The sequence below is a fragment of the Marmota monax genome, unplaced genomic scaffold (genome assembly GCF_021218885.2).
Source record: "Marmota monax isolate L192 unplaced genomic scaffold, Marmota_monax_Labrador192_F-V1.1 WCK01_AAM20220418_F8-fsc00099, whole genome shotgun sequence".
Taxonomy (NCBI): Eukaryota; Metazoa; Chordata; class Mammalia; order Rodentia; family Sciuridae; genus Marmota; species Marmota monax.
The window spans coordinates 1,342,561-1,358,311 of record NW_026692126.1 but is presented as its reverse complement, the minus strand read 5'-3'; the positions used below and the strand labels follow the sequence as shown (position 1 = coordinate 1,358,311).

The window sequence follows — 15,751 nt, the reverse complement described above, 5'->3', positions numbered from 1 at the left end:
AGAGACATACCCATATTATACAGGAGGAAACGGAGGCTCCTCGTGATCAGGCAACTTGTCCAAGATCATAGCTTGTAAGTGGCAGAGCCCAGGGACGACCCAAATTTATTTATTGATATTCTATTTTTTCCTGAGACTCACTATATTGCCTAGGCTGGTCTCAAACTCCTGGGTTCAAGTGATTCTCTTGCCCCAGTCTCCAGAGTAGCTAGGAGTGCAGGTATGTGTCATTGTGCTTGGCTTTGACTTTAACTTTTATGTTCTTTTTGAGGGATGGGTGGGGGGGAGTCCCTGTCATTGGGCTCTGCAGCTTTCCAGGGGCCCATGGAGACAGAAGTGAATTTCACTGGGGTTCTAAATAGTCAATGGGGATGGCAGGAAGTTTCCTGGGGTTACTACTTTGACTGCAAGTGTGCTGAGAGTTTTAACTGAACAGTGTTGTTAAAGGCATTGGTGATACTTGAATGGATCTTCTGGGATATTGACAGTCACTGGGGAAATTTGGATTTCCCAGTCACTTTATGGGATGACCACACAGCACCCAAATCTCACTTGAATGTGATAGAGACACTGAAAGAAGATTCCAGCATTGTCCACATGAACTAGGAACAGTGACCTTGGGTCTTCCATCAGATCTGAATTTAGTTTTAACTTTGCTGTGTGTGACTCAGGCCCAACTTTTGCCTTTCTGGTCCTTAGGCCAGCCAAACCAAAGTGATCTCCTGTGCCAGCTCACTGCACGGTAAGACTCCACTCTGTTAACAATCTCCTGGAGAAGATGCTTTGGGGAAGGACAGTCCCTGATCAGAAGAAGCATCCCAGCCCCCTCACTGGGCTGGGAATCTAACACCAGGGAGAGACCAGCATCAAAGCAAGGCACTTGTAAGGAGGAATTCAACAGGCCCGTGCTGGACTGGCCTGGCCTACGGAGGCTTGATTCCCATGCCTGTTCCCCTGTTAATTTAGCTTGTTTTCCAAACAGGGGCCAAATAGTCCTCTCCAGCAGCAGCAGCAGCAGCAGAAGGAAACATTATTAAAAGCGAGTCCGTTAGTGGGCATGGTGTGTGGACGAAGTCTTTGGAGTTTTGGCTGCCAAATAAAGACTTTATTGTTGTCATTCCTCCTTTCCCAAGCTCCCTCCCTCTCTCCTCTCCTCCCTCCCTCCTCTCCCTCCCTGCAATCTGCCCCTCCCTCCCCCTAACCTAACCTCCCCACCCTAGTAGGATCTGGTGGAAGAAAAGTCAGCACGCACCACCACTGGAGATCAGAACTTCTAGCTGGCTCTCTGCTGCCACAGCTCCACTGAAGGGTGGGGAGGAAGAGGAGGACCGCCTGACCCAGAGCTGAGGACAGCAGGTGTGTGCAGGTAAGCCCGGGCTGGGAGAGGCCCAGGAGATCTGAAGTCTCCTTTTTCCAGCCAGTTACCCCCTGCCCTTCCCATCCAGTTTACTGATCAAGCCTCTGTTTTCCCAGTGTGTCCCTGCTTCCTTCCCCCCCCCTCCTCCCCAAAGAGCTCAAATGCAGTCTTCCTCCTTTCCTCCCCCGCCCTCTTCCTCTTCTCCTCTCCATCCTCCTGTACCCGCATATTCGCTGCTGCTAAAGGGAAACTTTCTTGCTACAGATGTTTGCTGTAGCCCAGAGAGCTACGTCGCACACAGAATTCCAACAGAGCAGGTGTTGCCATAGAAACTGGACACTAAGCCCATCTCTCTGCACCTTTCATGTATTGTCACACTTTGTCAAAGACACACACACTCTCTCTGCATCTAGTCTCTCACCCTCTCACACACCTCTCCAGCTGTAAGAGCAAAGAGAAAGTGTGTCTTCCCACGGAGATGGCAGAGCCAAAAGAAAATCATGTGTCCTGAGTCTAGGCCGGGCAGAGGGGACGAGTGAGACAGGAGCTGGAAGACTCTCTCCGTTCTTTTGAGCTTAATTGGGTAGGAGGGAGAAAGATGTAGCCTTCCAAGCAGATCTGCTCAGCAGTCCGAATTTCTGTCTTCCTGGTCCAAACCACTTGGCTTTTGGAAAGAAAGAAAGAAAAGAAAGCAACCCTGCCTGCAAGTCTTTTTTTTTTTTTTTTTTTTTTTGGTACCAGGGACTGAAGCCAGGGGCACTTAACCACTGAGCCACATCCCTGGCTTGTTTTATTTTATTTTTTTAAATTTAGACACAGGGTCTTGCTAAGTTGCTCAGGGCCTTGCTAAGTTGCTGAGGCTGGTTTTGAACTCGTAATCCTCCTGCCTCAGCCTCCTGAGCCACTGGGATTATAGGCATGTGCCACCACCACATCCAGCCTGCAAGTCTTAGAGGTCCTGATCCCCAAATCTAGGGCAGTTGTTTTTTTGGTTGTTGTTTTGTTTTGTTTTGTTTTGTTTTGTTTTTTTCTCCTTTGTAGGAAAAAAAAAATCTCTCCTTAAAGCCATTTCAAAATTAACACAACCCTTGAGGTTAGAAAGGGGATCTTGTGGTAGAGGGAAAAGAAGACAGTTATTCCTTAAGATATCAGGGAGGGGAAAACTGGGGACCCCTCCCCATCCCCCAAACTCACTGACAAGGTGTGGGCTGGCAGGATTCCCAGGCACAGCTCATCTCCAGACCACCAGGGGTGGTGGGGACAGTGGCTGTGAGGACAGCTTGCTAAAAACACAGTGTGTGGACCCTCATTCCAGGCAGGCTGAATGCAAACCAGGAATCCATGCTTTTTAAAATACATCCAGGGTAAAAAAAAAAAAAAAAAAAAAAATACATCCAGGGTCCCAATGGTTGGCCAGGGCTTGATAAACTGAGGTGGGGCCTGAGGGAGACCTTCTGCCATGTATGAACCCAGGACTTCTCCAGTGTTCTCTGAGCAGAAGGCTGTGTGGTTGCCTGGAAAAGGAGCTCCAAGTGTCCCAACAGGCCCTCCCTTATCTGGAGAGTCAGAGTGAGCACTGGAGGGAATAGGACTGTCCCCGGTGAGTGGCCCTCTCCATCCTGCTTGCAAGCCCAAGCATCTCTATCACAAAGGATCATTTCAGAAACATAGTTCCCTCAGTACAGCTTCAAAGAGCTCCTGTTTCTTCTTATCTGCTGAACATGATGCTGGCTGAGCTCCAACCCTTCTAGACTCCCTCTCCTCTTCATGACAGCTTTCGGTTCTGATGGGCTGTCTCAGAGGTTGGGCCTACTGTGAAGTTCTTTGCTCCCTCTTCATTTCTCTGGAGGGTAGCCCTGTTTATTGAACACAAGAGAGAAGCATCTCAAAGCCAGAGGGGTAAAACAAAAAACCAGGTATGAAAGACTGTCCCCCAGGCAGCAGAGGAAGGAGACTCCACCTTTGCTACCCTTTTACCAGCTGCAGAAAGTGTGGGGCGAGGTTAGTGAACCAGAGGGACAGAGTTAGCTTTTCCCAGGTGGCCAGGGGGCTTTTAGGGTCTCTCCAAACTCATTGATTCCGAGTCCTAAGTGGAGTCTTCAGAGTCACAAAGAAGTTGCTCTGCATGGAAGAGGCAATATCTACACTGCAAGAAAGACCCCTGCTTTTGAGCAGTGAGTGGGGCTGCCCTTGAATGAGGCTGAAGGAGAAAAGGCCCCTTACCTTGAAATATTATCAATAATCCCTTGGCATTCACTGAGCACTTACTTTGCCACATTAACTCACTTAACTTTCAAAATAATCCAAAAAGTGGTTGGCTAGGGGTAAAGTGCCTACCTAGCATGTACGAGGTCCTGGATTTGATCACCAGCATTGGGGGGAAAAGAAAGGTATTAGTATGCCCAGGGAAAACAACTACAGATCTGGTTGAGATCCAAATCTATAATTACTGGAGCCATCAGACAGATGATGATTCCTCCTCCTCCTCCTCCTCCTCCTCCTCTTCTTCTTCTTCTTCTTCTTCTTCTTCTTCTTCTTCTTTGTTGGTACTGGGGGTTGAACTCAGGGCACTCGAACACTGAGCCATATCTCCAGCCCTATTTTGTATTTTATTCCTAGACAGGGTCTCACTGAGTTGCTTAGTGCCTCACCTTTGCTGAGGCTGGCTCTGAACTCGCGATCCTCCTGCCTCAGCCTCCTGAGCCGCTGAGATCACAGGCGTGCGCCACCATTCCTGGCAAACAGATTCTTCTTGTCCTTCTTAAGCAGCTGGAGATGCTGGAGATGCTGGGGTGGAGCCAGGCCTGGTGGTGCATACCTGGAATCCTAGCTACTCACCAGGCTGAGGCAGGATTATAAATTTGAAGCCAGGCTGGGCAACTTGGTGAGACCCTGTTTCAACATCAAAGGACTGGGGCCATAGCTCAGAGGTAGAGTGCTTGCCCAGCATATACGGGTTAGCGGATCCTCAGTACTTGATCCTCAGTACTACACCAAGAAAAAGAAACCCAGGGAGGGAGCAGAGAGGAGGCCATGGTGGGCAGCAGGCTGTCAGAGGAGAAAAGTCTTCTCACTCTTCTCACTCTGGTTTCTTCCACTCTGGTTTCCCAGAAGGGAAAATTTGCTCTTCTGGACTCGTTGCCGGAGGCCATAAAACTTCATTCTGTTTACACTTTGCCTTGTGGTAGACACTGGGGAGACAGATGGTCTCTCCATAATAGTATTATATTTATTTTTAGCACTCTTTGATCGGTAGCACATTTAAAAGTTGCTTATCACATTCCCTTCTGACAAATGCATGAGGAATGTAGACAGAGAGAAGGTTTTGTTATCCCCATTTTACAGATGAGGCAATTGAGGCTCAGAACAGGACCACACCAGTCCTAATGGGGATTGGAAAGAGCTCCAGGCTGACTGGGTGCACCTGTCTCATTCCTCTACGAATGAGCGAATGAGCGGACAGAGATGCCTGATTGTCCCTGCTTCCAATTGCCCTCTGGGCTACAGGAAGAGATATAGAGAACAGAATGGCTTCCAAAAGTCTGGGTTTAAAAGAGAAAGAAGAGGAAGAAGAGATGGGACTAAGTGTGTAGCTCAGTGGTAGAGTGCATGCTTAGCGTGGGTGAGGCACTGGGTTCCATCCCCAGCACCAAAAATGGGGTCTAGGGAGTGTCCATAGGCCTGGTTCGGAGACAGGGTATCTGTCTGTGCTAAGCCACGAGGACACTTAAAGACGACTACTTAGCCAGATAATTTGTTGTAAGAATGTCAGTTCATAGTATGAATAAAACTGATGCTAACCCTGCCCAGCCCTGGCAGACGACCCTGACCTCTCCACACAAAGCCAACTATCCTTAAACCAGCTCCTAAGGACTTGACAAGCCCTCTGGGCCTCAGCCCAGCCTTGTTCAAAGCTGAAACACTGTACCAGTCCTGGATTCTAACCTTAAATAAATGTGATAGATAGGAAAGAGGAATAGCTCACTTTAAAGATCAATGAACTCCCTAGAGAACCCACTCTTTTGTAGATAAATAAATAGATAAATCAATAAGTCCTGCCATTTGTAGAGATTTTGACCTCAATTGCGTGCCTTCGAATGCATGATCTCATTTAAATCCTCACACAGATGAGCTGGCTGGTGCCCGGGGAAGAGAGTCAGAGCTAGGGTTCAAGTTCAGATTTATATAGTTGGAACTGACATTTGAATTTTAAACTCTCTTAGGAAATGTACCTAAATGTAGAGAGTGAATTTAGGGTTGGCCAAAGCAACTGCTCTTCCCCTCCATGAAGCAGCACCTTTGTGAGAGCCGGTGCTGGAGACCGGGCTGCATGAATCACGTCGTTGTAGGTGTCTAACAAGTGGTCATTGACTAGCAGAAAGGGGGGGTGGGGTGGGGAGGTGTGCTTGCAAAAGCATAAGAAATTTTAAACACACATGCATACTCCACCCTGAGGGAGCTTGATATTGGACAGAAGGCAGGAGTGGAGAGGGGTAGGTTTGGGGCTCTATGGGAGGGACTGTGACTCTCCTTGAAGTCTGGGTACCTCCAGGATCTTGGGTCTGGTTTTAGAGACTTAGGATATCACTGAGCGTGGGCCAGAGATCTGCTGTGCTGCCAGCCAAGCTCTGCAGGGCGGAGCAGGCCCCTGAAAAAGGGCTTAGAAACTAGCACTATTTCCTTGTGTGCTCAGGCTGTGGAGTGGCTCTGATTCAGCCTGGGGCTCCAAGCTTCTGTGGAAATTTGCCCCATGCCCCACGCCCCAGGGTGCATTTCCTAGGGAGCCTCTTGTAGGTTCTGGGAGGAATTTGGCTAGCCCTTGAGGACTGGAATGCAAAAGGGTCAAAGGGACTAGTGGGAGGATAAGATGGTTCTCCAAGGGTCTGGCACTGGAGATGGGGATGTGGTGGCCCTGCAGGGCAGAACTGGAACTGACCTTCCCATTCATGTCACCCTGACAATGGCCATCCAGGCTCTGTGACACTGAGAACCCACCCCCGCAGAGGCCAGCTCCCAAGTCACTCCCAGATAACAGAGCAGGAAGTTTCTGGAAGCTCTGCAAGCATTGCTTGCTTTAAGGGCACCTCACATGTGCTTTGGTGACAAAGGCAATGAAGGGGAATAAGGAACCTCAGCCGCCTCTAGACTTGGCCTTGGAGCCAGTATTCATTCTCACAGCAGGAGAGATTTACTTCTGGCGTATTTCCAGACTTCTGGGTGATTAAAATACAAAGAAATTCACAAAGGGGGGGGGGGAAGGTCCATAAGTTGGGCTTTTAAAAATGTTTATGTTTAGAATATTAGTGTTTAAACTGCCCCCTTAATTTATATGTAAAATGATTGTGTGCTATTTTCCAGAAAATTATAGGCTTTATAAAGTGTTAATTCATAATTCAACAAATATAAGTGATCTGGAGTCCAGCAATGAGGCTCAAGTTTAAGGTTCTACAATGAACGTCTTGTCTTTTCAGTCCTTTCAGTGGGTCGCCAGACTGTCACACCTCCACAGCAGGTGAGGCCAGGAACCTTACTGCAAGGCCCCTGGGGATAGAGAGGTCCAGGGAAAAATGGCCTGAGACCCCCTTGGAGAAGCCAGCCTCCCTCCCCGCTTCCTTCCCACACATGCATGCACACAGGGCACATGTGAGTGTGAGTCTGCTTCTATGTGTGGAATGGGGAGAGGACCATGCATGTAGGTGTGTAAGAGTGTGCAGCTGGGTTCTAGGGTGTGTGTGCACGTGTGAGTGAAAGCTGTGAACCCCAAGAAGCCTGCATCCCCAGGGCCTGGGACAGGGGGTGGACCATCACAATTGAGCAGAAAGTACAAAAAAATCCATTTGCAACTATGTGGGAAGGGGACTTTGGCTGGAGACCAGCAGGGATAGAGTAGGGTTGATAGTCTTAGAAAGGGAAGGTACAGGGCACCCTCTTCCTGGACCCTTCCCAGCCCAGGCCAGGGGAGGAAGCCTGTGGGAACTGCCACTCGCCACCGTGGCCCTGGGTTGATTGATATTTCTCTAGGTTCATTCATCTCCAACCACGTGGCCCTATCTGAGGTGTCATCAAGGCCAATGGAAAGGCAAATCCAAAAGATCCTTAAGCTTCCTATTCCAATATTACTGAAGACAAAAGGAAGTTCCTCTTGATAGCTTACCTCAATATTACCAACTCCAAAGGATATGGAGAGCAGAAATACCATGTCAAAGGAAAAAGTGCTTTTCCCCTATATCTTTCTATTCCTTTCCTATTTATTTTCCCAGAAGCCTCCACATCTGGAGAGAAATTCCTGGCATGGCTTATGCTGGCAAAGACCAGCATTCTCTGAGCCAAGTGCAGTGGGCGAGGAGAGGGGAGGCCAGAGCACGGGTGAGCATGGGTGGATGCAGGGTGTCTGAGCACTTTCCTTCTTCCCATGAGCTCTGCTCTGGAAGGCGGAAGATTTCGATTTTTGTACTCAGTTGTCTGTGAAATGACTTCCTGGCCTTAGCAAGCCACTTTTTCCCTCCAGACTCACTTTTCTGTAAACAGTGGGTTCTTGGTGGGGTCAAACCATTTTTGGTAATGAAATTTTTTCTTTTCTTTTCTCAAATGAATGTTTTGGCTAAACCTCAATGTATACAACAGATTTTTAAAATCTAAGTTGGTACAAGAATGGGCTGAGAGTACCCAGGGCCACCTCCTCAGTTCCCCAACCCAAGGGACCCTGTGGAAATGGAGGCACAGTTTGAAAAACACTGTGATGGGATCTCTAAGGACTCTTCCAGATGTAATACCCCAGGACTCAAGGCTTATACATCCTAACATGCCTCTTATAAAGGCAGGAATGATCTTTTCATGCCACAAATGGAGAGATGCAGGACCAGAGGGTCAAGGGCTTTCTCCAACTCCTGACCCAGTTCAGTGGGCTTTCTCCCAGGATGGACCATCCTCCCCAGAGCAGGTTCATTGCTACTATGTGGGAAATCCAGAACCTGGAGCCTTCTTTATCCTCACCTGCTCTACAGTCCCCTAGCTCTGTACCATCTCCCCAGGAGCCAGTCCTGCCTGGCTCTGGCCATAGAGTCAAGGCATCTACCCCTGCAGCCCTGCAAACTAATGAACCCCTGGGTCTCCCCTCTGCAGGTGAATCACCTGGATCATGAGGTCATCCCTCTGCTGGCTCCTCCCACTTCTCCTCATCTTGGCCTCAGGGGCCCAAGGCCAGTCAACAAGACGACCAAGACCCGGGAGCCGGCCCAGGCCCCGGCCCCAGCCCCGGCCCAGGCCCACTCCAAGCTTTCCCCAGCCCCATGAGCCAGCAGAGCCCACAGACCTGCCTCCCCCACTGCCTCCGGGCCCTCCATCTGTCTTCCCTGACTGTCCCCGGGAATGCTACTGCCCCCCTGATTTCCCATCGGCCCTCTACTGTGACAGCCGCAACCTGCGCAAGGTCCCTGTCATCCCGCCCCGCATCCATTACCTCTATCTCCAGAACAACTTCATCTCTGAGCTCCCTGTGGAGTCCTTCAAGAACGCCACGGGCCTGAGGTGGATCAACCTGGACAACAACCGGATTCGCAAGGTAGACCAGAGGGTGCTGGAGAAACTGCCCAGCCTGGTGTTCCTCTACATGGAGAAGAACCAGCTGGAAGAGGTGCCCTCGGCCCTGCCCAGGAACCTGGAGCAGCTGAGGCTCAGCCAGAACCACATCTCCAGGATCCCCCCGGGCGTCTTCAGCAAGCTGGAGAACCTGCTGCTCCTGGATCTGCAGCACAACAGGCTGAGCGACGGCGTCTTCAAGCCCGACACCTTCCAGGGCCTCAAGAGCCTCATGCAGCTCAACCTGGCCCACAACATCCTGAGAAAGATGCCACCCAAGGTCCCCTCGGCCATTCACCAGCTCTACCTGGACAGCAACAAGATCGAGACCATCCCTAATGGATACTTCAAGGGCTTCCCCAACCTCGCCTTCATCCGGCTGAACTACAACAGGCTGTCGGATAGGGGACTCCCCAAGAACTCCTTCAACATCTCCAACCTGCTCGTGCTACACCTGTCCCACAACAAGATTAGCAATGTGCCGGCCATCAACAACAAGCTGGAGCACCTGTACCTCAACAACAACAGCATAGAGAGTGAGTGGGGTGGGGTCAGGGCTGCAGGGGCCAGGGCCAGGGAGGGTGGGGCTCTACACCCTTTCTCAGGAGCCTCAGAGTGGGCAATACCAAAAGCATCCTCTGGGAAGGATGTGGCTGGGTGGTAAGTGCTTGCCTAGCATCAGGAGGCTTTGGGTTTGATCCTTAGCACTGGAAAAGCATCCACTTGATCTCTGGACTGCAAATCTTGGCCTCACCACTTGCTGTATGTATGTGACCTTGAAAAGTTAGTTGACCCTTCCAGGAAGTTTTCTCATCTATAAAAAGAGAATGAAAACAATACCTTGTAGCACAAGGTTGATAGGAGGACTTAATAGTTAAATATGGATGAAGTTACAAAATGCCATGTTTGGAGGGTAATAGGTTTTCTTTCTCCATCTGTTCTCATCAGTACCAGTTTCTTTGGCATCTGGATCTATTAATAGGGTAGACATAGAATATACTCCTGGACATTCTCCTAAAAACAGAATAGAAATATTGAATGCTCACCCTGAAATGTCCTGGGCTTGTATGCTGCAGAAGCCAGCACTGTGGGAGAAAGCTTCTTCTCAAAGTTGGACCTCAGTTTTGAAGAGTCTGTGAAAGGTATCCAGAGAGGCAGCTATTTTTTCAGCATATACAACTGGTAAAAATGTGGCAGCTAGGGGAAAAAAAATGCCTGTATGCTGGTGCTTTCTGAATCTGTCTGGAAGGTTGCAATGTTTAGTTGCACATTGGAGAGAGAAAGTTGGGCTAAGCTATATTACAGGGTCCTCAGTTTATTGCAGCATAGAGCAGGAAATGGAGAGTCTCAACTTTGCTTTAATCAGAATGTCAGATCTGAGCAGAAGCTTCAGAAATGAAAGAGTATCTGGCTCCCTTCATATAAGGAATGAAGGGTGAAGAGAATCAAGGAAAAAGAAAGGGAAACCTAGAACAATATGGGAGGATCTTTGGTTTCTAATCCAAAAAGAGAGAATTTAAGTTTCTGTGATCTTGGAACAAATGGACACAACAGGCCTGTTCATGTATCTGGGATAATTACAAGAAGTGAAGAAGGTGTGTGTTTGTTTATCTTGCAAGAAACAAATTCAGGAAAATAGAAAAACAGTCTAATTTTACCCTGCAGATAGCAATTAAAGTGGAACACATTAACCCCAGAAAGATGAATAGGTTGAGAATATAGACAGAAAGGACACTTCAATTAATAGATGGTGACAGTTCCAGACTGTGGAAAAACATGTTGCAGAGAAGTATCTCAGACTGCTGAGGTTGAAGTCAGAAAAATCATGCCCTCCACTGCAAGCGCTCACCCCCACCCAGCCTGACTTCCACATCACTAACAGAATAGGATGGGCACAGTGGGACCTGGGTCAGCATGATGATTATGTTTTCTTTTCTTTCTTTTTTGGTACCAGGGATTCAACCCAGAGGCACTTAACCACGGAGCCACATTCCCAGCCCTTTTTTATATTTTATTTAGAGACAGGATCTTGATGAGTTGCTTAGGGCCTTGATCCTGAGGCTGGCTTTGAACTCAAAATCCTCCTGCACCAGCCTCCCTCCCAAGACACTGGGATTACAGGCATGTGTCACCATGCCTGGCACGATTATGTTTTCAACAATTATCATATTGCTGCCACCTGTACATTTTGCAAAATGACATCATAAACATTCCCTCGTTGATGTACAGGGCAGGCACCACCCTCAACATTTCACACAATGAGGAACAAGTGTCAGAATAATAAGGCACAAAATAATAAAGCCCTATGGGAAAATCCACCTGGGTCAGGGTCCTTCCATTACCTCAACCATGAAAGAGAAAAAACAGGAGAGGAAGAGAAGACAACAATGACTCCTCCCTCTCTTCCCTCTTTAGTCTCCACAGAGGACAAGCAAGGCCAGGCTTAGGGAGAAAAAAGAATCTTATTTAGAAGATGACATGCCTCATCTGTCTCACAAGAGGCAAAGGAGAAAATGGAATCTCTGGCCATGGACACTTGAGAATCAGTGGGCTCATCACCTCCCCAGATCTCTTCCTCTTCCTGTCATCCCTACTTCTGTCGACATAACCATCTTCCATCCATCCTCACACTCCACACCCACCCCACAGGCGTAATTCTCCAGAGTAATTCTCACATCCCCGTGGCTTCCGATCTTCCCTCCCTCTGTTCCTTCTCCACACTTAGCTAGAGTCCTCTTTCTACAGCATAAACCTGATCATGGGGGTCTCCAAGGACCCCTTCCAATTTAACACCCCAGGATGCTATGGGTCGGATATCATAACATCCAACTCTCCAGAGTGACTTCAATAACAATTATTGATCATTTCCAACTTCAGTCATTTTGCAAATGAGTAAACAGCCTGGAGGTTAGGGCCACCCATCTATGGTCACCCATTCCCAAGGTCAGCTAGTTCCAGAGAGAATTCTAGAGTCCTTCCTTCTCTTTGCCTCCCACGCACCCTGCTGTTGACGTCTCCCCTTCTTTCTCCATAGAAATCAATGGGACGCAGATCTGTCCCCATGACCTGGTGGCCTTCCACGACTTCTCCTCAGACCTGGAGAACGTGCCACACCTGCGCTACCTGCGGCTGGATGGGAACTTCCTGAAGCCACCCATCCCACTGGACCTCATGATGTGCTTCCGCCTCCTGCAGTCCGTGGTCATCTAGACCTTGCCCTGGGCTGGACCTCCTCCGACCGCACTTGAAGGCGCCTGTGCCCATCATTTTTCTCTGTCGCCCTCTCTTGCTCCCAGCCCCGCCTCTTACCTCTCCCCTTTCTGAGGATGGGAGATGCCGTAGGTTCTGCTGCAGCTCTGAAGCAAGACTTCCCAGGGCTTGATTTGGTCCCACCCAGTTCAAAGGCACCCCCTGCACACACACACCCAAACGGCTGGCCTCCTGTGATCTCCCTCTACTCCAGAAACACAGATGTATGCCTAAGGACTTCACATACCCTCTTCCCTCTTCCACCCATCACTCCTGGCTCAGGCTGGGCCATGGATTGACATCTGACCTTGGTCCTGGCCAAATGAGACACAGAGATGATTTGGGGAAGCCCAGAGGTGAGCTTCGGAGAGTCCTGCTGGAGATTTCTCCATCTTGGGCAACGCTGCCCCAAAGAGGCTGAGAAATCCAGGTCTCCTCAACCAAGGATCCCTCCTTCCAAAACTGCTGTTCCACCTCCCTGTTCAGGGACACTGCACTGCTCTCTGCCATCCACATTATCCAGGAAGGAAGTGTGAGGGAATGACCAAGATGGGCCGGAGGGTTAGGGTTCCCTAAGGGCCTGCATCTGGCTGTCTCTGCACAGGGATAGTCTGAAGTCCCTCCTCCTTCTCCAGGCAAACCCAGCATACACCCTCCTGCTGGGCCTCAGATAGGAACAGTGGCTCAAAGAACTGGGATTCAGCTAGAGGGAGGGGGCTGGGGATCAGGGTCTGAGGCTGGGCCCATGTCAGTATAGATGGGCCCTGCAGCCCCCCTGACCCAACTTTAACACAAGTCCTGAGGCCCTGGGGAACACAGTGTTCACAGTGGAAGGTCAAGAGACACCGCCCCACCCCGCCATCTGTTCTGTGTTAGTGTGATCAGCCCAGTCACTTCCACCCCCAAGCAGGCGGTTCTTGAGGAACAAGGAAGAAGGGGCGGAGCATCTGGAAATCTCCCAGAAGCCTCTGCCACATTGGAATTTGGCCCCCATTTCTAAGACAGACACATCAGTGACACCTGGTGGCTGCTGAAGGTCACAGCTGGCTCCAGACTCCTCACCCTCTCGGTGGGGTGATGTTCCAAGGTTAAGAAGCTGGTATAGGATTCCAGCTTGGAAGAGCCACGGGTGACGTGCATGGTGCCTCTCTCCTCTAGAGCCCAAAGGGCACAAAGGTGCAGAGGTCTGCATCTTTACTAACAGTGAATGAGCATAAATGGGAAACCTTGGAGAGCCCAGATGAGAATACAGTTTGACCTGGATCCTGACAGATCCATTTGCTCTCAGCTCCCACATCCATAAACACAGGTGGGGATAAGATGCTCCTTTGAGGTCCCAGTTCTCATGTGCCAAGTCTTCATCTCTGCACTCTCCAGCACACCCTAATGCAGGACAAGTCTTACCTATTACCCCTTTCTTTGCAGTAATTTATTCCCTATATGATTGTCCCTCCCCAAAGGATTCTCTTTTCTCCTTACCTGGCCCAGGTGAGCAGCTCAGCAGGTCTCCAAGTGGCACCTGGGCTTCCTCACCTACCTCTTCCCCCCTAATTTACTCCAGGGGCTCTGACCCTCTGTAGTCCTGAGTGTGTATGCTGGTGGGGAGTATGGAGAGGTGGATGTTCTGGAAACAGGTAACACAGGGCCCACCCTCAAGCCAGGATGAGAAAAGCTCCAAAGGTTTCAAGAAGTTGGATTAAGCCGAGTCCCAAACATTAAGGCATTTCTATTATACTCTCATTCACTTCTTTTTTGCACCTTCTAGGTCCATCCCACCCCCGACTCTTTTCCCTGCTCCATTCAGCTTCCTCTTCTGGCTGCAGCTGGTTTCTCCAAGGCTCCTGCTTAAAGTCAACATATTATTATGGCTGTAAGCAACCTGGTGCTATGGCCTGGATAAGCCCCCTTCGGACCTGTTCACACCCTGCGACCTCAGCCCCTTTGGTGAGGCCCTTAGGGGAGCACAGCTCCTGTGACTCCCCAGGGGGAGCCTAGTCCTGCAAACCTTTTAGTGGCCACACCATCATCATCATTCCATTGCCCCATCTAGAATCTGTCTGCTCCCTGTGTTGCTCTCTGCAGCTGTACACCACAGGGGGAGCATTCAATTGGCATCATAGGTTACCCCCACCCCGGCCAAGCACACACAATGGGCAGGTTGCCTTTCAGTTTAGAAAGCCCCTTCTCTTTACCCAAGTTCATTGCCTCAGTGCTGTTGGCATCTACATAAACAGGTGTGTACGTAGGTGTGTATGTGTACTCTGCACATATAGCTACTCTCTCTTGAAGACCATGTTAACTTTGTGGAACAAGTTTCACATTTCAACACGCTTTACAGCAGAGGAAATAAAGTAATATGAAAAACAACTTGCTTGAAATTGAGACTGTGAACAGGTCAAGATAATACCTTAAAGTCATCTGTATCCCTATCCCCTGACACCACCCCCCACCTCCACACCTCTTACTGAGAAGATGGGTGGAGGAAAGATATTATTCTTAAGAATCTGCTGGGACAGTCATCTCAAAGCTTTTTCTCAGAGAATTTCCTCAAAACTCATAGCCCTCAAGAGAAATTATTCTTAATGTTAGACTAGAAATCAAACAGCCACATCTGAATCCAAACCCCCAGGTTCTTTTGACCCACAGACACTAAATTGTCAAGGTCTCCCCAGGCTCAGTTTTGAGGCACAGGTGGAAAGACAAAACAGTCAACTTTCCTGGCCAAGCTTAGGGATGAACTGGGGAAATGTAATGTGCACAGGAACAATGGAAAAGCCATTTTGAGGGCAGAGAATAAAGGGCCACATCATTTGAAATGGGGGTCTGTAGGCCATGCAGAAGTTCCTGAAAGGCAAGCAGGGGGTGCCCCTGGCTCCTCTTTGGAAGGAACTTGGCTCCAAAAGTGACTTACTAGAATCCCAGTTCATACCACCTTCTGTAGGAGAAAACTGCCAAATATGCCCTCCTGCTTCCCATCCTGCCTGCTGAACACCTGCTTCAGGTCCATTTGGCAAATGTTCAGGGACATCAACTATAGGCCAGGTTCCCAGTTAAGAATTTAGGCTGAGCAATACAGACCCCATGCCCTTGAGGAATTCATAACTTGGTAAAGGGGGAAATTCCACGAATTGGATTTCAGTCTGAAGCGTTAGAAGTCATGCTGTGTACAAACAGCAGGGAGGAGAGGACCCCTGTCTCTGCTTAGGGGAAACTGGAAAGGCTCCTGTCATTTAAGCAGGCTCTTAGGGATCACTCGAATTTTGTCAAATGGGAAAAGGAAAAAGCACATGTCTGGAATGGCCAACTCAAGGAGGAGAGGAGTCCACCCTGGGGAAGGGGGAGGGGGATTCTGAGGAGAAGGAAAGAACTGTGTTCCTGTCCTGGAGTTATGTGGCTAGCAGTCCTCAGCAGGGAATATACCTTGCTATCCAAAAAGCAGGAGGGTTCTTGAACTTTCCACCCCCACCACTCTCCCTGCCCAGAACATAGGCAGCAACAAGGTCATCTGGCCAGGCTTCTGTCCACACCACCTGCCACCTCCGTTCCATCAACATGCCTTGTGCCTCT

The 15,751-nt window shown here is 49.4% G+C and overlaps 1 protein-coding gene across 2 annotated transcripts; it reads left to right on the top strand.

The window, feature by feature from the left end:
• Positions 1 to 1,207: 1,207 nt before the first annotated feature.
• On the top strand, positions 1,208 to 14,551 carry Prelp (proline and arginine rich end leucine rich repeat protein). 2 transcript variants are annotated; one of them, XM_046463574.2, is made up of 3 exons: positions 1,208 to 1,356; positions 8,480 to 9,471; positions 11,970 to 14,551. In XM_046463574.2, exons 2-3 carry the CDS (start codon positions 8,496 to 8,498, stop codon positions 12,143 to 12,145), a joined length of 1,152 nt encoding a protein of 383 aa, XP_046319530.1. In that variant the 5' UTR covers positions 1,208 to 1,356; positions 8,480 to 8,495; the 3' UTR covers positions 12,146 to 14,551. The 2 variants fall into 2 exon arrangements, with proteins under 2 accessions (XP_046319530.1, XP_046319522.1); XM_046463566.2 differs by having other exon boundaries at positions 1,209 to 1,366.
• The last annotated feature ends 1,200 nt before the right edge of the window (positions 14,552 to 15,751 follow it).